Below are 21,566 nucleotides of genomic sequence, written 5' to 3'. Positions count from 1 at the left end.
GCTTCAGCCATTGGGTATTCCTGAATGGAAATGGGAGGACATTACTATGGATTTTGTAGGAGGTTTACCCAGGACAGTTGGACTTCATGACTCGGTGTGGGTGATAGTAGATAGATACACCAAGTCAGCTCATTTCCTTCCAGTGCGGTCAACATATACTGTGGATCAGTATGCTGAGTTGTATGTGAGGGAGATCGTACGTCTCCATGGGGTTCCTAAGTCTATAGTGTCAGATCGGGATCCTATTTTGACTTCTAAGTTTTGGGGTGGTCTGCAGGAAGCTTTGGGAACTCAGTTGAAGTTTAGTACAGCCTTTCATCCTCAGACTGATGGATAGTCTGAGAGGACGATCCAGGTATTGGAGGATATGCTCAGGGCATGTGTGATTGATTTTGAGGGTTCATGGAATAAGTACCTTCCGTTGATTGAATTCTCATACAACAATAGTTATCAGTCAACGATTGGAGTGGCTCCCTATGAGATGTTATATGGGAGGAAATGCAGATCACCCATCCATTGGGATGAGATATGTGAGAGAAGGTATTTGGGGTCGGATATGGTACAGAAGACAAGTGAGGCCATAGAGAAGATCCGGGCTAGGATGCTCGCATCTCAGAGTAGGCAGAAGAGCTACGCTGATCCTAAGCGTAGGAACGTGGAGTTTCAGGTTGGGGACCACGTCTTTCTTTGAGTTTCGCCTCTACGAGGGGTGAGGAGGTTTGGTAAGAAGGGATAGCTAAGCCCTAGATTCATTGGACCATTCGAGATCCTGGAAAGGATTGGTCAGGTGGCTTACAGGTTAGCTTTGCCGCCATCGTTGTCTGGAGTTCATGATGTGTTCCATGTCTCCATGCTTCGGAAGTATGTCTCAGATGTGACTCATGTGCTGAGGCATGAAGATTTGGAGTTACAGGCGGATCTGGCTTATGAGGAGCAACCAGTTCAGATCTTGGATCGAAAAGATAAGGTGTTGCGAAATAAGACAATTCCTTTGGTTAAAGTGTTGTGGAGGAATAGTAAGGTCGAGGGGGCAACCTGGGAGCTTGAGACAGCGATGCGGGATCAGTATCCCGAGTTGTTCAAGTAAATTTCGAGGACGAAATTCTCATTAGGAGGGGATAGTTGTAACGACCCAAATTCACTAATAAGGCTTAAAGGCCTTGATTAGTGTGTCTGGAGGGCATAATGGGAATTATGTGTGATTTTAATGATTAAGATGCATGATTATGATTTAAAGCATGTTATATGACTATGTGTATTATGTTATGTGATAATAATGTTATGTGATTTGTACCACGTGGGTGTAGTGATATTAATGTGATACACGTGCCGAGACGGTCCTAGAAAGCTAGATAATGGTAACTGGTGATTTGGTAACTTGTCTAACTGTTAGTAACCATAGAGAGTAACAGGTTTTGTTGGAGAAGTGGTAGAATTGTAATGTTAGTCAAAGGAAAAGTGTGCCCTTGAGGTTTAGTTAGGAAGGGGTATTAATGGAGGGATAAGGTGGTCTTTTGGCAGTGGTTTAGATAAGTTTCAGCTGAACGAAAATGCAATCACGTATAACACTTTGGAAATTGATTTATGCTAAATATTGAGACCTAGAAATAGAGAAAAAGAAAAGTAGAAGAAGGAAGTTGAATTTGAGTTTTGGAAGGAGAATCAAGGGGTTTGAAGTGATCAAAATCAAGCTTAGGCCAAGGTTATTCAGAGGTAAGGATTAGAACTTTGCTTTGTTGAATTTAAGTTTGGATTTTCAGATATTTAATATGGGAATTCAAGGATAGTTATGGCTGTTTTGTGGAAATTCAGCTTGTGGGGTTATAAAGCTTGACTTGGAGCTGGAAGCAAGGAAGCTAGAGGTTGGACTCTTCATTCAAGGTAAGGATTCTGTGTAATTGTAAAGCTTATTTCTGTTATGAATTAGGGAATTTGAAGTGTGGTTTGGGTTTAGGTTTAAGCTTTTAACTTTCTGGTTTGAGTTACTAAGGCATGGAACTCAAGAGTGAATTTTGGGAATGATTGTGTAATTGAGCAAGGGTATGACATTTTTAGGTTGTTGTGTGGTCTATTAGGGACTTTGAGTTGGTTTTGGGGCTTAGGTATGAGTTTGGAATGATTTGGAATGGTTTGGGTTCGGGAAAAAACGTAAGGGAAAACCCAGAAATCTGGGTTCGCGAAGGAGCGCCGCGACCCTGTTCTTGGGCGCCGTGGCGCGAGGCTGTTTTTGGGCAGAGCAAGCTCTCTGACTTGCTGGGCGCCGCAGCCCTATAGGGCAGCACTGTGGCGCTAGGCCAATTTCAGAACATGGGATTTTGCAATTTTGAGCCTTTGTTCCGGGGGTTCGGGAGATGTCTTCGGTGCATTGTTTTAGGGATTTGGAGGATTCTAAGAGTGTGGGATTGGTTCCGGGAAGTAGTTTTGGATTGGTTAGTGACAAAGGATGTCTCATTTGTGTTGTGACTAGGTCTTTAGAGAGGCTGGGGGTAGATGACCGTGCTCGCGGCTTTGAGGCATCGGAAACCAGTGAATTGAAAGGTAAGAAAACTGCACCCGGTTAAATGTTTGTGATGGGACTAAGTGCTCCCGAGAGTTGTATCGTGTCAATGTTGGTATCACGCCATGGGACATGTAAAAGCGGTCTAAGAGTGCCGTACATGATTTTAGCGTGCAGAGCGCGAATTGGCCACTGGTAGCTAAGGACAACGGGATAACGGAGGGAGCAACCTGAGGGCGCGAGCCCTAGTTATCATTTGTGAACTGTTTATGTCATGAATTGCTATGCTTAGTATGTGGATTACTTGATTAAATTGATTGATGACATGGCTGAGTTTATGTGATGCAATGTGAGATGTTGTCTTGTCTGCTAATTGCTTATGCTCTGCTGTTGTTGTGTTTTCTTGCTGGGCCTTGGCTCACGGGTGCTACGTGGTGCAGGTAAAGGCAAGGGCAAGCTGGACCAAGCCTAAGGTGGAGAGCTCCGAGGTGGAATGTACATAGCCAGCAGTTCGACCGCCACGGTCGAGGAGTGGACTAGGACCGGGATCACCTAACTGCCTGTTTTGCCTTAGTATGGCCGGTTGTTGTACATAAACTTTGTGTATTTTGTAAACGGTCTTTGAACTTAATGTTTATGGCATCCCATGTAACAGATGATGCTTCTTAATGAAAATGTGGCTTTTGAGACCAAAACGTTTTTAACCCTAGTTCCTTTGTAGTTTCAATAACACGATTTTATCTAAATGACTTGATTAGCAAGTCTGGCACTTTATAAACACACAGTGTAACGGTCTTGGCTATCCAGGGCGTTATAGTGGTTGTACTATCTTCCACCTGGTACTGTTGAAACCTGGAATGGTATGAAGACTACGTTTCTGGAATGATATTTTTCAGCATCTAAAGTTGGAAGCATCAGGAAAAAGATTTGTGGTATAAGGAAATATACAGGAGAGTCTTTGTATGAATATTGGGAGAGATTTAAGCGGTTGTGTGCTAGTTGCCCTCATCATCAGATAAGTGAACAGCTCCTCATTCAGTACTTTTATGAAGGATTACAATCACTGGATAGGAGTATGATTGATGCAGCCAGTGGGGGTGCACTAGTTGATAAGACTCCTGTTGCAGCCAGGAGCTTGATTTCTAATATGGCTGCTAACTCACAACAGTTTGGCATTCGACAAGATCCTATTCCACCACCCAAATCAGCTAATGAAGTGAGCACCTCTAATGCTAATCAGCTGGGTCAACAATTGGCTCAATTAACTGCAGTGGTACAACAACTAGCTTTAGGCCAACAGGTAAGGCCATGTGGAATCTGTCAAGTTGTGGGGTATGCTAATGATACTTGCCCTACTCTATTTGAAGGGGAAACTGAGGGTGTTAATGCTGTAAGAAATTTCCTTGGTCAATTTCGTCAGATGTACTATGAACCCTTTTCACAAACTTATAATCCTGGCTGGCGTGATCATCCAAATCTTCATTATGGGAATCAACAACAAGTTGCTCCACAATCTACATCTTCGAGACCACATGGTTTCACTTTGCAACAGCGGTCTCAAAATAATTTTATACCTAGACCGTCAAAAGCACCGCAAGCTACTCCACCACCGAGTGCCAAACCCTCTACTGAGGATTTAATCAATCCACTTGCTACAAATACTCTTCAGTTTCAGCAAACCACCCAAGCTTCCATCAAAAGTTTGGAGATTCAGGTGGGACAATTAGCAGCATCATATAACAGGTTGGAAGCTCATCTATCAAATAAATTGCCTTCACAACCTGAGATGAATCCCAAGGAGAATGCTAGTGCAGTAACTTTGCGAAGCGGGACGCAATATGATCCACCTAGTCCTCCAATGCCCAATAAATTGTCATCCAAGCCATAAGTTGATTGCTCAGTTAATGAAGATGTTCCTCTAAAGTCAACCACCCCTACACAACTAAACCCTAAGCCTACTTTTGTCATCCCACCTCCATTCCCAAGCAGACTAAAGAAGACTAAAAAGGAAGTGGTGGACAAGAAAATTCTTGATACATTTCGAAAGGTAGAAGTGAATATTCCTCTTCTTGACGCTATTAAACAAGTGCCGCGCTATGCCAAGTTTTTGAAAGAGTTGTGCACTAATAAGCGCAAATTGAGGGGTAATGAAAAAGTTAGTGTGGGGGAGAATGTTTCTGCAGTTTTTCAAAAGAAGCTTCCACCAAAGTGTAAGGATCCTGGTACTTTTACTATCCCTTGCACTATTGGTGATAAAAGAATTGAGTGTTGTATGTTGGATTTGGGAGCCTCTATCAATGTCATGCCATTCTCCATTTATGCTTCATTGAATCTCGGTCCACTTGAAGAAACATGGGTGATTATTCAACTTGCTGATAGGTCGAATGCTTATCCCAGGGGTGTAATAGAAGAAGTTTTAGTTCAAGTGAATGAATTGGTGTTTCCGGCTGATTTTTATGTTCTTGATATGGAAGATGAATCTATTCCATGCTCTACTCCAATTTTGTTGGGGAGACCATTCATGAAAATTGCGAGAACTAAGATTGATGTGCATGACGGTACATTGACCATGGAATTTGATGGGGAGACAATTTGATTTAATATTTTTGAGGCTATGAGGTATCCAAGTGATGTACATGTTGTTTACTCTCTTGATGTGTTTATCCTTTCTCAACGAGTTTTAGATTTGCATAGTGAAGATTGTTTGGAGGTTGTGTTGAGAGAGCTTCTTGTGTTGACCGATGAAGATTTTTCTCATGAGATCATGGATGTCATAACCACACTCAATAGTGGTTTTGACAAGACTTTTAAGAAGGTTGCATATTTGAATTTACCGATTTCTAATGAGAAATTGCAGCCGTCAATTGTTCAAGCTCCTACACTTGAATTGAAGCCACTTCCGGAGCATCTTAAATATGTTTACTTGGGGAAGAACGAGACACTTCCAGTTATAATTGCAAGAAATCTTAACCAAGTCCAAGAAGAAAAATTAATGAGAGTACTCCAAGAATATAAAACAACCATTGGTTGGTCTATTGCTGATATTAAGGGAATTAGTCCTTCTATGTGCATGCACCGAATTTTACTTGAAGAAAGGTCTAAACCAACACGTGAGGCGCAACGGAGATTAAATCCACCTATGATGGAGGTTGTAAAAAAGGAGATACTGAAGCTCCTTAGTGTGGGTATTATTTACCCAATTTCAGACAGTCAATGGGTAAGTCCAGTTCAGGTAGTGCCAAAGAAGTCTGGAATCACAGTGGTAAAGAACGATGAAAACGAGCTGGTACCAAAAAGAATGCAAACCGAGTGGCGAATTTGTATAGACTACCGAAATTTGAATCCAGCAACTCGTAAAGATTACTTTCCATTACCTTTCATTGATCAGATGCTTGAGAGGTTAGCGGGTCATACTTATTATTGTTTTCTTGACGGTTATTCGGGATATAACCAGATTATTATAGCTCCTGAAGATCAAGAGAAGACAACCTTCACATGCCCCTTTGGTACATTCGCTTTTTGACGTATGCCGTTTGGGTTATGTAATGTTCCTGCCACTTTTCAGCGATGTATGATGAGCATTTTTTCAGAATATATTGAAAACATCATTGAGAATTTTATGGATGATTTTAGTGTTTATGGTGACTCATTTGATCGCTGCCTTCATAATCTCACTTTGGTACTCCAGCGGTGTATTGAAACTAACCTTGTGCTTAATTGGGAAAAATGCCATTTTATGGTAAACTAAGGTATAGTTTTGGGTCATGTGATTTTAGTCAAGGGAATAGAGGTTGATAAGGAAAAGATTGATTTAATTCGTTCTCTACCATCTCCGACTAGTGTGAAAGAAGTGAGATCATTCCTTGGGCATGCTGGGTTCTATCGGAGATTTATCAAGGATTTCTCTAAAATTTCCACGCCACTATGCAACCTTCTTCAAAAAGATGTAAAGTTCGAATTTAATGAAAAGTGTTTAGTGGCTTTCAACTTAGTAAAAGAGTCTTTGACTACAGCTCCTATAATTCAGTCACCAAATTGGGAGCTACCTTTTGAACTCATGTGTGATGCAAGTGACTATGCCGTGGGTGCTGTTCTTGGGCAGCGAGTTGACAAGCTTCCTCATGTTATATACTATGCTTCTCACACTCTTAATGATGCTCAACTTAATTATTCCACCCTTGAAAAAGAGCTCTTGGCGATCATTTTTGCCTTGGAAAAGTTTCGGTCATACTTGATTGGAACTAAAGTGATTGTTTATATCGATCATGTTGCTCTTCGCATATATTGGCAAAGAAATAAGCCAAGCCTCGGCTGATTTGATGGATTCTACTTCTTCAAGAGTTTTATTTGGAGATAAAAGATAAAAAGGGTTCTGAGAATATGGTGGCGGACCACTTGAGTCATCTTATCCGGGATGAAGATAATTTGCTCATAAAAGAAAATTTTCCGGATGAGCAACTCCTCGCTATGCAAGAAGTTATTCCTTGGTATGCCGACATTGTAAACTACCTTGCTTCAAAGGAGTTACCAAGTGATCTCACACAAGCACAACGGAACAAGATCAAGCATGATGCTCGCCACTACATATGGGATGAACCTGATCTTTGGAAGCATTGTACAGATCAAATCATTCGAAGGTGTGTACCTGAATCTGAATTTTGTTCCACCCTTGCTTTTTGTCATGCTTATGCTTGTGGTGGACACTTTGGACCGAAGAGGATAGCTCATAAGATATTCGACAGCGGTTTCTATTGGCCCACAATTTTCAAAGATTCTTATGCTTATTGTAAGGCATGTGATCGTTGTCAACGAGTTGTTAACATAACGGCCAAGGATCAAATGCCTCAAACTCCTATTTTAATTCTTGAGATTTTTGATGTCTGGGGTATGGATTTCATGGGACCGTTCCCATCCTTTTTCGGCTATGAATATATTCTTTTGGCAGTGGACTACGTGTCTAAATGGGTGGAAGCAATTGCAACTAGAACAAATAATTCAAAAACAGTAGTGGATTTCATTCGCTCCAACATTTTTGTACGTTTTGGTACACCTAAGGCTATACTTAGTGATCAAGGCACTCATTTTTGTAACAAGAGTATAGAAGCATTGTTTCAACGCTATAATGTAACTCACAAGGTGACAGTTGCTTATCGTCCACAAGCCAACGGGCAAGCGGAGGTTTCTAATCATGAAATCAAATTGATTCTTGAGAAAACTGTAAATCCAAACCGGAAAGATTGGAGTACAAGGCTTGATGATGCCTTGTGGGCGTATTGTACGACATATAAAACATCTATCGGTATGTCACCATATTAGTTGGTGTATGGGAAGCCTTGCCATATACTGGTAGAGCTAGAGCATAAGGCTTGGTGGGGTGTAAAGAAGTGTAACATGGACATGGTTGCTTTAGGACAACAACGAATGCTTCAATTGCATGAGCTAGAAGAAATATGCAATGAAGCATATGAGAGCTCGAGAATTTACAAGGAGAAAATCAAAGCTTTTCATGACAAACATATTCTTCGAAAGAGTTTTGTGGAAGGTCAAAAAGTTCTCATGTATCACTCTCGCCTTAAACTTTTTCCTGGGAAGTTGAAATCTCGCTGGTTAGGTCTGTTCACTGTTACCAAGGTTTTTCCTCATGGAGCGATCGAAGTTGTAAGTCCAAGTACTGGAAAGTCATTCAAGGTGAATGGTTAGAGATTAAAGCCATATTACAAATCAATGGAGAAAGAACAAGCTGCTATGATTCACCTCATTGACCCGGTATATGTTGATGAATGAAGCATTAAGTGGAGCTAGCGACGATAAACTTAGCTACTTTGTAAATTAGTTTATTTTCATTATTATTTTCTTTATTTAAATTGAACATTATGTTTTTATTTTTGTTGAGGTAATTTTAGTTTAATTTCTGTAATTAGAACCGTGAAAAAAAATGAAAAAGTTTGAAAAAAAAGGGACTCAAGCCGCGACACATTTTTCCTAGGCCTCGGCCCTTTTACGAGAAAAAAGAAAAAAAATGCTTCAGGAGGTTTTGCAGGCCGCGGCCCTTTTCTGAAGAAAAAAAAATGCTTCAGGAGTTCGCAGGCCGCGGCGCGCACTTTGCAAGCCGCGGCCTACGAATGGAATTTCAGACAAACAGGCTTTGCAGGCCGCGTCACGTATTTCGTAGGCCGCGACCCTTTTTCCAGAAAATATCTTCAGGGGCAATGTAGGCCGTGACACGTATTTCCTAGGCCGCGGCACATGAAGTTTTTCAGAAAAAAAGAAGCAAATAGCGTCAGGTTTGTTCGCAAGTCGTGACACACATTTCCTAGGCCGCGACCTATGATTTCAGCACACAAGTTATATTTAAAAACTCCATTTCATCATTCCTTTAAAAATCACAAAGAAACCCCCATTCCTCTTTCTTCTTTTTCCCATAATTCTCATCACAAAACCCACATAAATTCCTCCATTTTCCCTTGTTTTCTTTATTCTTTTTCCATCACCATCACCCTAATTCATTCTACCAATTTCTTTCTTTCTTCCTCCATTACTCCATAAACACATCTCCACCTTTATTCCCCCATACTAATCCGAAATTCACACATCCCATTTTGTTTTTTGCATTTCTTATACATTTCATATATATATATATATATTCCAAGGAGGTTTGCATTCACATTCATTACTCTCATTGATAACTCTACAAATTAGAGTTATTTTACCATATTTTATATGCTAATTGTTGCTTAGTTCTTGAGTTTTTAATTAACTTATTAAGTTTTTAAGTTATTTTAAATTTATTAGTCTTATTTTGATTTTATATATTTTTGTGTGTTTTTATAGTTATTTTGTTGTAAAATATTGTAGTTAATTATTTGAATTATTGTTGTTTTATTAGTGGTAAAAAAATGTTGTATTATTGAACTTAAATGTAAAATATAATTAAGTTATAATTAGTATTTTCAAAGAATTTAATTGATTTATTTTATAGTTGAAAATATTGTATTATGATTTATTTTATATTTATTTTGTAGGGAATTTATGCTCTTAAAAAAAGAAAGAAAAACGAAGGACAATATGGCATTTTCAAGAAAGCAAGACAAGAAAAAATTATGGCATTTTTGCCTTCTCCATTCAGGCCCATGGCCCAAGCCCAATTCTCCTTCAGCACTTGCCTCCTTCTCCCCAACGTGAGGACCATTTCTCTCCTCCAATTTGCTCCATTTCACTCAGCACCAAAGCAATCACATATGATGACATATATGATGCTCTACCAACTCCTTTCCACGTGACATGAGCATTTCCACCAGCTGCACTGCGCTCCTATCATCAACGCCTCCCAGCCAAAAGCCACCATTTCCTCCTCCACGCCAGCCCAGATTTTGGGCCCAACTCCACCTGCGCCTACCCAAGGCCAAATCTGAAAGACACTCTCCAACCGTGTTCCTGCCACCAGCCCCTTTATTTTTCTTGAGCCCATAAATAACTCAAGTGTACCATTTGTCCCCTTGTCTAAAAATACCACATTTTTACCCACTTTTCTACACATTTTTCACCCAAAATCATCATCACTCCTATAATTTACCCCTATTTACCATATTATTATTAATTTAATCAATTTACTTAATTTAAATTGATTATTTTAATAATCTCATTTTGGCTATAAATAAGGGTTTTGGAGACCATGTTTGGGGTGCTTAATGTTTTGGTTACCATCTTTTTCTCTCATTTTCTCTCTACCATTCTCTCTTCCATTTGGGTTTTTCAAGAGCATTTTGCAAGTATGTATGTCTTTTATTTTGTAATTTCTACTCTAGTTATGTGCTTCTAATCTTTTTTATAAGATTATTAAGATCATGATGAAGCAACTTGTAACTAGGTAATATTTATGTTGTATGTTGATTTCCCTTGTAATGCAACAAAGTCTATGGATTTTTCTTCTTCATATATTTCTTTCATCTTAAATATCTTGTATTTTAGATTGTTAGAACATATTTACACTTTGTTCTTCATTAGTGCATAAACATAATATTCTTTGTGTAAGATGTGTCATTAAATTGTACACATCCATGCTTAGAACAAAAATATTATGTTTTGCCTTATAAATAATGTTCATTGATTTATTTGTTATTTCATTAGATTGATTTATACTAAATGCTTTGAAATTACAATTTTGAAGAGTGAAGAAAAATCCTATCTTTTTATAAGAAATTTGTGTTTAAAATTATAAATCTTTTTGGAAAATGATAGTTTAAATTATTTTAACTATCACTAAAACTTGGGAATCAATATACTAATAAATATTATTAAACTTACATTTTGTGGATTCTAGTATCTTAATAATCTTTTCTTTTAACACTTATTGTCAAATCATTATTGGTTTATTTTCATTCTCTTAAATAGCTTTATTTTTCAATCTTTTATTTTATGTTCATAATATTAAAACTCATCAATCTTTGGAACTAGGTTAGAATTTATTACTTTTGATTTAAAATAGTTTTCTTTTTGATTTTAGACAACTCCTTTGGGTTCGACCTCGTGCTTACACGAAAACTATTCTATAAATACAATTCGTGCGCTTGCGAGTATAAATATTTAAACATACCCGTTTTTGGTCCATCAAGTTTTTGGCGCCGTTGCCGGGGAGTTGCAAGAGAAAAGAAACGAAAATTATCTCAAGGTTAGTAAATTCTTCTACTAGTTATTTTAATTTTTGCACTTAAAAAAAAAACTAAAAAAATATATATATCTATAAAAAAACTAAAAAAAAAAGAAGATAAAAAGAAATTTGGGACGGTTCAACCACCCATAAAAAATATATATACTTATATTTCTGTATTTATTGTTTTTTTTTTTAGTTGACGGCACTTGTGCCTCCTATCTATCCTTTTAATTTTTATAGTCGATGGCACTTGTGCCTCCTAATTTTGTTATAATTTTGTTGTAATTTTATTTCTTTTATATCTTTGTTAGTTGACGGCACTTGTGCCTCCTAACATTTGTTGTAATTTTCTTTATTTATATTGTTGTAATTTTTATTTTATTTAATTTCCGCAAATTACTAGTTGATGGCAATTTTGCCTCCTAGCTAGTTGATGGCAATTTTGCCTCCTAGTCTTCTATCTTATGTTTTAGTTGATGGCACTTGTGCATCCTAATTTTTACCTTAATTTTGTTATGGTTGATGGCATGCTATGCCTCCCTACTCTTGCCTAAATTTTAGTCTTATTTAATTTTGCCTTATTTTTCTTTACCTTTGATCATATTATTCTATAATTGTGAAAAATACTTGAAAAAAAAAAAAAACCTAAATCTTGTCCTTTCACCATAAGCAATTTTTGCTTAAAGGAAATTTGACCAAAATTCCCATCCGCCTCTACTAATTAACCTCGGGGAGTTGTTAGTAGTGCGCGAGTAAGTGGAATCAAATAGGCCTGGGGACAAGTAAACCATAAGAATTATATTGTTTTGAAATCTCTAAAAATTATAAGTATGCTTTGTGGTTGCGGTTTTAACTGATCTTCCACATCAGAAAATTGCTTGTTTGAGATTATCCTTGTTGCCTTGTTTGTTAAAATTGTATGCATCATTGGGAACGTAACTCTAAAAAATGATTAGTAAAAAGACATTTATCTTTGCTTGAAATTGAAAGTGTTAGCAAAAATTTGAGCATTATGGAACCTATTGCTAATCCTGTTGATGAAAATGTTGTGCCTGAAAAAACTTTGCTTGAATATTTTGCGCCTATTTCATCTAATGCTCCTTCATGCATTGTTTTACCTACTACTTCTGCTACTCATTTTGAGCTTAAACCTACAATCATTCAATTATTGCCATCTTTTTATGGGTTAGATAGAGAGGATCCTTACATGCATATCAAAGATTTCTTAGAAATTTGCTCAACATTTAAATTTCAAAATTTTTCTGATGAGTCGGTCAAACTAAGATTGTTCCCTTTTTCATTAAAAGACAAATCAAAAGCTTGGTTAAACTCCCTTCCCACGGGATCTATAACTACATGGGATCAACTTTATAATAAATTCTTACTGAAATTATTTCCTATGTCTAAAACTGATAGTCTAAGGAGAGAAATCTCCGAGTTTTTTCAAAAAGATAATGAAGAGTTTTATGAATGTTGGGAAAGATTTAAAGATTTATTATTAAAATGTCCTCATCATGGTTTTGAAAAATGGAGACTTGTAAAATATTTTTATGATGGTTTGACTCCCTCTAATCGTCAAATGATTCAATCTCTGGAAATTTTTTAAAATTTCAAGGACAAGAGGCGTGGGACGCCCTTGAAGATTTATCTGTCAATTCACAACAATGGAATTATTTTGATCCTAGGTCTAGGTCAACTAATTCACCAAAAAGAGGAGGAAGGTATGAAGTAAAAGAAGAATTAGACTTAAGAACATCCTTAGACAAATTAGCGAGAAAAGTAGAAGCTTTAGCCATAAGCCAAACTATAAACTCTCCAATTCAACCTAGAAAAGATGTTTGTTCTATATGTTCTAATCCTTGCCATAATGCCCAATCATGCCCTTCCTACCAAGAAGCCTTTTCTGAGGAGGCCAATGCTCTTCATTCTTATGGGAAACCAAATGATAGCCCATTTTCGTCCACCTACAATCCAAATTGGAGAAACCATCCAAACTTTTCATGGAGACAAAACCAACCCCAAATGAATCAAGGGCACCAATACAACACACAAAACCAAGCTCATGCCCCACAAAATCAACCATATCCGCAACAAATAAAACCTTCCTTAGAAGATACTTTACAACAATTTATGCAATCCACCCAACAAATCCTACAAAATCAATCTCAATCTATTACCAAACTCGAGACACAAGTAGGACAACTCGCCACTGCTTTAGCTGATAGAGAAAAAGGAACATTCCCTAGTCAACCTATCCCTAATCCAAAAGGTCAATATGAGATAGGAAAGTCTAGTCATAATGGAGAAGTCAAATCAATTTCAACTCTTAGGTCCGGAAAGAACATTGTCAAACCCGATTACATACCCGAGGTTGAAAACGAAAAAGAAAAAGAAAAGAGTCAGCCTTCTAGTTCTAATCTCAATGACTCATCAAACAAAGAAATTCCAATCCATCCTTTCATTCCAAAAGCCCCATTCCCACAGAGATTACTTCCAATTAAAAAAGGCGGCCAATATAATGACATCTTAGAAGTTTTTAAACAAGTTAGTATCAACATCCCTTTCTTAGATGCCATTAAACAAATTCCTGCCTACTCCAAATTTTTAAAGGATCTTTGTACTGTTAAGAGAAACACTAATGTTCCTAAAAAGGCATTTTTAACTGAACAAGCTAGTTCCATTATTCAATATAAGAGTCTTGTTAAATATAAAGATCCTGGGTGTCCCACAATTTCATGCATTATTGGTGATCATTTTATTAACAAAGCTTTACTTGATTTGGGTGCTAGTGTGAATTTATTACCTTATTCTGTTTATAAGCAACTTGGTCTTGGTGAGCTAAAACCTACCTCTATAACTCTTCAATTAGCCAATCGTTCTGTGAAAATTCCTAGAGGCATTATAGAGGATGTTTTGATAAAAGTTGATAAATTTTATTTTCCTGTTGACTTCATTGTTCTTGATACTCAACCTGTGGAAAATATGCATGCTCAAATTCCTATCATTTTAGGTAGACCATTCTTAGCTACATCTAATGCAATCATAAATTGTCGTAATGGTGTTTTGAAATTATCTTTTGGAAATATGACTGTTGAATTGAATGTATTTAATGTGGTTAAATCTGTTGAGTGTGAAGAAGTACATGAAGTTAACATGATAGATAGCATATGTGAAGATGATGGAAATGACTTACTGGACTTTTGTGAAAAATACTTTGGTATGAACTTGCATGTTGATGACTCTAATGATGATGTGAATTCTTTGGTAGAGTCTATACCCTTAAATGAAACCAAAGTTGAACCTTTTTCACCCTTAGATCATGTTCAATCAATTTCTGAGTCTCCAAAGTTAGACCTTAAACCTTTACCAGAAAATTTAAAATATGCTTTTCTAGGAGAATCTGAAACCTTACCTGTTATCATAGCATCTGCTTTAGATAAAGAACAAGAAGATAAATTGTTAGATGTCCTTAGAAAACATAAAGAAGCCATAGGTTGGACCATTGGAGACATTAAAGGAATTAGCCCATCCATATGTATGCATAGAATCCATCTAGAAGAGAATGCTAAAACCTCTCGGGAATGTCAAAGAAGGCTAAATCCAAATATGAAAGAAGTAGTTAGAGAAGAGATCCTAAAATTGTTAGACGTAGGTATCATTTATCCTATTTCTGATAGTCAATGGGTTAGTCCAGTTCAAGTTGTGCCTAAGAAGTCTGGGATCACGGTTGTTGAAAATGAGAAAAATGAATTAATCCCTACTAGAGTACAAACGGGGTGGAGAGTGTGCATAGATTATAGAAAGTTGAATAATGTTACTAGAAAAGATCATTTTCCATTGCCTTTTATTGATCAAATGCTTGAACGATTAGCTGGCCATGCATATTATTGCTTTCTTGATGGGTATTCAGGGTATAACCAAATCCCCATCGCCCCAGAAGATCAAGAAAAGACTACTTTTACATGCCCTTTTGGAACTTTTGCATATCTTCGCATGCCCTTTGGATTATGCAACGCACCCGCGACTTTTCAAAGGTGTATGATTTCGATCTTTTCTGACATGGTTGAAAGATTTCTTGAAGTATTTATGGATGATTTTTCTGTGTTTGGTTCCTCTTTTGATGAATGTTTACACCATCTTTCACTTGTGTTAATTCGTTGCAAAGAGAAAAACCTTGTGCTTAATTGGGAAAAATGTCATTTTATGGTTAAAAAAGGAATTGTTTTAGGTCATGTAATATCTTCTGAGGGAATAGAAGTTGATAAAGCTAAAGTTGATCTTATTTCAAAACTTCCCCCACCTAAAACTGTGAAAGAAATTAGATCATTCTTAGGCCATGCCGGTTTTTATAGAAGATTTATAAAAGACTTTAGCAAAATTTCTCGGCCTTTATGCCATTTACTTGGAAAAGAAAATGCTTTTGTCTTTGATCATAATTGCCATGTTGCCTTTGAAAAATTGAAAAATTTGTTGACTACTGCACCCATTATTCGACCTCCTGATTGGAAAATACCTTTTGAAATAATGTGTGACGCTTCTGATGTTATAGGTGCTGTCTTAGGACAAAGACTTGAAAAAATACCTCATGTAATTTACTATGCTAGCAAAACTTTAAATGATGCTCAATTAAATTATTCCACAACCGAAAAAGAATTGCTTGCTGTTGTTTTTGCATTGGAGAAATTTAGATCTTATTTGTTAGGATCTAAAATTATTGTCTATTCTGATCATGCTGCATTAAAATATCTCTTATCGAAAAAAGATGCTAAGTCTCGTTTGATCCGTTGGATCCTGCTTTTACAAGAATTCGACTTAGAAATACGTGATAAAAAAGGATCTGAAAATGTTGTTGCTGATCATTTATCTAGACTAGTTGTTGAAACTATACATGATTCCACTCCTATCACTGAAACTTTTCCTGATGAACAATTAATGCATATTTCTTCATTGCCTTGGTATGCTGATATTGTTAATTATTTGGTCACTAAAGAAATACCATCTCATTGGTCTAAGCATGATAAATCTAAATTTTATTCTGAAGTGAAAAAATTTATTTGGGATGATCCTTACTTGTTTAAATATTGCCCTGATCAAATAATTAGAAGATGCATTCCAAACTGTGATCAATCTAAAATCATATCTTTTTGTCATGATCATGCATGTGGAGGACATTTTAGTGGTAAAAAAACAGCTGCTAAAGTTTTACAATGTGGTTTTTATTGGCCTACTATCTTTCATGATACATATGTTTATTGTAAAGCTTGTGAACGTTGCCAAAAGTTAGGAAGTTTAACTAAAAGAAACATGATGCATTTAAATCCTATTCTTATTATTGACATATTTGATGTTTGGGGCATTGATTTTATGGGACCATTTCCTAACTCTTTTGGTAATCTTTATATACTTGTTGGAGTTGATTATGTGTCTAAATGGATTGAAGCTATTGCTTGCCACACTAATGACCACAAAGTTGTGCTTCGGTTTTTAAAAGAAAATATATTTTCCCGTTTTGGTTCACCACGTGCTATAATTAGTGATAACGGTACACACTTTTGTAATAGGCCATTTGAACATTTGATGAAACAATATGGCATTACGCATAAAGTCTCATAAGGTTTGATTAATATAGCTGGTCCTGGAAATATTATTTATTATAACCTAAAGTTTAGATAGAATAATTAAGAGCATGACACTTGTCACATGCATGTTTATTAAGGATTTAGGCATTTTAGATTAATAAATTAATAAAGGATAGATCTAGAAGCTCTAGAACTTTCCAGCAGCTGTCAGGGTCATGTTTTACTCAATCAAATTTGTTTTAACAAACTTCAAGTGTGCTGAAAATGTGCAAAAACGTGTTTAAAATATCAGTGTATGCCGATATATTGCAGCTTTAGGAGCAGATACATCACCTAAAGTTGATACAGAAAATACGTCGACTTCGCACGAACGAAACCACGAAGGCTCGGGGCATAGGGGTAGGGGATATATCGCCTATAGGGGGTGATATATCGGCCATTCTGGGTATTTTTGAAACTTTGTGGAAACCGAATTAGAAACAGCCCTCAACAACCTAGATTTTCTTCTGAACGTTTTTTACTGAGTTCTGGGCATTTGTTGAGCAGAAAATTCAAATTTTATTCAATTATTATTCATTCTTTTTAAAAGGGGTTAGTTTCACTCCTTGAAATCTATAAATAGGACCTTTCACTCAGCCATTTCATTCATTATTCAAACATTTTTCAGAGCCTCCAAGCTGCTAAGTTTATTCTCTAGAGAAAACATTAGGGTTTTGGGATTTACAAGCTTTCTAATCTAAACACTTGCGAAGTAAGATAAAGTGATATTTCAGTATTGAGGTGTAGATCGGAGTTCTAGTCTATCAAAGGTATTTTTATCCTCAGGTTTGGTGTAATGACCCAACTATTTCTAAGACCTTGAACCATTAAATACTACTATGGCATAACTACTATTTTGAAATACATTCATATGAAATAACATAATTTTATTCAAAACCCAAAATATTTTACCAAATACAATATAAGGTAAAAACATAAAATATGGTATGGGATCCCATTGTTTTAAACATAAAACATAAACTTTAATTATTTAAATACTAAATGCGGAAATACATCAAAACATAATTTAAAAGACTTTAAACAACGTCATCCTCGATCTTCACGCAGTCCATTCAATTTATTCATCCTTAGCACACATGCCAAGCTGTCACGAATCCTTCTCGCCTTCCATATTCATTTTCCTGCATCAAGCTAAAAATAAAGGAATGAGCCTAATGCCCAGCAAGGAAAATCTACTAATAGCATATATCATAAATCATAATCATAAGACTATATCATATACATATACTATAAAACATATGACTATGAAAACATATATCATATAGGACTACAATATTAATGGCCATTAACTCATTAACATGGTATGTGATAAAACCATCTAGGTCTTCTGTCTACTAATCGAGATAGGTTAGATCACACTATAGTATATGATAACCCATCTAGGTCCTCTATCTACTAATCGAGGTAGGGTAAATCATAACTCTAAACCATGAAAATGATAAAAATTCTTGGGGCTTGCTATCTATGCAAGTCATATGCCCAAGCGACTACAAAACATATTCTTGGGGCTTGCTATCTAAGAAAGTCATATGACCAAGGACTAGAAAAAATATTTATACATATACATAGCATAGCATAGCATAAAACATATCATAACATAAACATATAAACACATATAATCTAACCTATTTTCCTTACCAAAAACTGGGATATGGAGACAAGAAGGGGATTTGGAACACTCCTAAAACCAACAGTAAGAATGGCGAGTTTCTAAAGAAAAAAGATGACAAGAAAACTAAACCATCCGAGTAGAAACTTACCGAAAAGAATCTTAAGTTTTAAGAAACTTAAACACCTAATCAAGAATCATAAACAAGAGTTAGGATCTGAAAGAAAATAAAAGAAAACTAAAGAACTATGAAAAAACAGAACTTAAGAATACCTTAAATGATCTTATGACTTTGATCTACACCTCGATACCGAAATAACTCTATATCTTACTTCCCAAGTGTTTAGAAAAACTTAGATTGGAAAAGCTTTTTAATCCAAAACCCAAGTGTTTCTCTCTATAGTAACCTTAGCAACTTGGAGGCTCTGAAGAATGAAGAAAATAGCTGAGTACTAGGTCCTATTTATAGAGTTCAAGGAGTGAAACTAACCCCTTTTAATTTGAATAAATAAATGAATATAAAATGAAAAAGATTTGAATTTTCATTCAACAGACGCCTAGAACTCGGTCAAAATTGTTCAAAGGCATGTCTAAGTGGCTAAGGCTATTTTTTTATAATTTAAAATCCCAAACTTTCAAAAAATATGCACCAGGGGCGATATATCGCCTAGACCATTTTCCCGATCCCCGTTCATTCGTTCGTGCGAAGTCGACATGTTTTCTGCATCTTCTGTAGGTGATATATCGGCCCCTATAGTTGCGATATATCGACATACGTTGATATATCAAACACGTATTTGCACTTTTTCAGCATTTTTTGAATTGATTAAACAGCTTTGACTGAGTCAAAACGTGATCCTAACAGCTGCTGGAAGGTTCTAGAGCTTCTAGATCTTTCTTTTATTTAAACTATTCATCAAAAATACTTAAATCCTTAATAAACATGATTATGATAAGTATCATATTCTTAATAGTTCTATCTAATCATTAGGTTATAATAAATAATATTTCTAGGACCAACAATATTAATCAAACCTTATGTTATAATTAATATTTCTAAACTATGGGTTAAACTTATAAAATCCATATCTGTGTCTATGAGTTTTCAACTAAGTCCCGGCTTGAACCAAAATCAACATAAACTAACATACTACAAACTATACTAACTACTACTACTATCTAGCTAAGTAAAAAATTATGGGACACTACATTTAGTTCATTATAGTTCTTCTATTTTCTTTCATTTTCTTTTAGATCCTAACTTGTTATTATGACTTTTGGTTAGGTGTTTAAGTTTCTTGAAGCTTAAGGTTTTCGATAAGCTTCTATCTTGATGGTTTAGATCTCCTTTTCATATTCATTTCTTTAGAAACTTATGATTCTTACTATTTCGTTTTAGGAGTTTTCCAATCCTGTTCTTGTCTCCAATATCTTGGTTTTTGGTAAGGAAAATAAGTTAGATTGTATGCGTTACGATATGTTTATATGCTATGTGACGTATATATTTATACGTTTTATGTTGTAGTGACTTGGGAAATACAACTACTTAGATAGAAAATGAATCCCAAGATTTTTTATCATTATCGTAGATTAGAGTTATGATTAAACATACCTCAATTAGTAGACATATGACCTAGATGGTTTATCATATACTATTTTGTGATCTAACCTACCTCGATTAGTAGATAGAGGACCTAAATAGTTTTATCACATACTACGATAATGAATTAATGACCATTAATATTGTAGTCCTATGTTTATATGATATACGTTTTTATGTTATATGTTTTATAGTATAAGTTTTTAGTCTTATGATTTAATTTATGTTTTAGTAGATTTTCCTTGCTGGGCATTAGACTCATTCCTTTTTATTTTAGATGGTGCATGAAAATAAGCTTGGAAGGCGGGATGGATTCATGGCAGCTTTGGCATGTGTATTGGGGATGGACTGCTGGAAGATCGAGGATGAAGTTTATATTTTGAGTCTTTTTAATTTATGTATTTATTTTTCCGCATTTAGTATTTGAACAATTAATTAAATGTTTTTTTTGTTTCCTTTATGATTTTATGTAATAACAATGAGATCTCGTATTTTGGATTTTTATAACAAAGTTCTATTATTTTATGCATGTCTTCCAAAATAGTAGCTATGTCTTAGTAGTTGTTAATGGTCTGATGTCTTAGAATTAGTCGGGGCATTACAACTTTAGTCATTATTACTACTTTATGTGCTACCAGGTAGTGTTGCAATCGTTGAGCTATGTACACCAAGGTCAGGCACTGCTTTTCAACATACGGATAATTTATCTCAACCCTTTCATTTGCCTGCTGAAGTAATACACAGGTTTTTTTTTCCCATCAACCACATGTGCTAATAGCGTCCCAATAGATGTTTCAGTAACAGCCAAATATAGTAGCAGTGGAACTTCTGGTAGTGGTGCTATCATAACCTGAGGGTACGACAATACAATTTTTATCTTGTCAAATGAGCTTTGTTGTTTTTCTCCCCAACCAAAGGGCACTCCCTTTTGCATTAATGCTTGGAGCAGGCTTGTGACTTCAGATAAAGCTGGTATGAAACATCATAGGTATGATACTTTCCCAATAATTTTTTTCAATTATTTGGCTGATTGTGGTACCCTTATGGCTAATATAGCTTTGGTCTTGTCTTCATCAATGCTTATACCATTCTTATGTACGATGAATCCCAAATTTTTTCCTGCATTTACGCCAAAGGCACATTTGAAGGGATTCATCTTGAGCTTGAAACTTCTGCATCTTTGGAATGCTCTCTCAAGGTCATGAATATGGTCGAATTTGCTTTGTGATTTGACAACGATGTCGTCAACATATACCTCAATATTTTCATGTATTATATCATGGAATATTGCTGTCATTACTCTTTGATATGTGGCACCATCATTTTTCAAACCAAATGGCATAACAGTGTAGTAAAAGTTTATGAATGGTGTTCGAAAGGTTGTTTTTTATACATCTTCTTAAGCCATTTGAATTTAATTATACCCACTGAATCCATCCATAAAACAGAACATCTCACAGCTTGTTGTAGCATCAATTAGAGTGTTAAGGTTCGGCAAAGGAAAGTCATCCTTTGGACAAGTTCTGTTAAGATCTCGATAGTCGACACAAATCCTTATTTTCCCATTCTTC

The 21,566-nt window shown here is 35.9% G+C and overlaps 1 protein-coding gene and 2 non-coding genes across 3 annotated transcripts; 1 reads left to right on the top strand and 2 right to left on the bottom strand.

Annotated features, from left to right (window-relative positions):
* Nucleotides 1-3,407: 3,407 nt before the first annotated feature.
* On the bottom strand, nucleotides 3,408-3,514 carry LOC133807921 (small nucleolar RNA R71). Its single transcript, XR_009879804.1, has one exon. It is a non-coding gene; the product is annotated as a small nucleolar RNA R71 (small nucleolar RNA).
* A 130-nt stretch (nucleotides 3,515-3,644) lies between these two features.
* Nucleotides 3,645-5,093, top strand: LOC133805513 (uncharacterized). Its single transcript, XM_062243694.1, has 3 exons — nucleotides 3,645-4,310; nucleotides 4,422-4,719; nucleotides 4,972-5,093. Exons 1-3 carry the CDS (start codon nucleotides 3,645-3,647, stop codon nucleotides 5,091-5,093), a joined length of 1,086 nt encoding a protein of 361 aa, XP_062099678.1.
* Nucleotides 5,094-12,561: 7,468 nt separating this feature from the next.
* On the bottom strand, nucleotides 12,562-12,668 carry LOC133807590 (small nucleolar RNA R71). Its single transcript, XR_009879494.1, has one exon. It is a non-coding gene; the product is annotated as a small nucleolar RNA R71 (small nucleolar RNA).
* Between the last annotated feature and the right edge of the window lie 8,898 nt (nucleotides 12,669-21,566).

Source organism: Humulus lupulus, chromosome X (assembly GCF_963169125.1).
Source record: "Humulus lupulus chromosome X, drHumLupu1.1, whole genome shotgun sequence".
In the NCBI taxonomy this organism is placed as follows: Eukaryota; Viridiplantae; Streptophyta; class Magnoliopsida; order Rosales; family Cannabaceae; genus Humulus; species Humulus lupulus.
The sequence above is the reverse complement of the archived record's forward strand: the minus strand, read 5'-3'. Positions and strand labels throughout refer to the sequence as shown.

Excerpts from the sequence above, each read along its gene's own strand:
- LOC133805513 (XM_062243694.1), top strand. The coding sequence starts at position 3,645 with ATGGCTGCTAACTCACAACAGTTTGGCATTCGACAAGATCCTATTCCA. Across the intron at positions 4,311-4,421 it reads CCAAGGAGAATGCTAGTGCA|TCAACCACCCCTACACAACT; the intron begins GTAACTTTGCGA and ends GTTCCTCTAAAG. Across the intron at positions 4,720-4,971 it reads ACCAAAGTGTAAGGATCCTG|ATGAATCTATTCCATGCTCT; the intron begins GTACTTTTACTA and ends TTGATATGGAAG.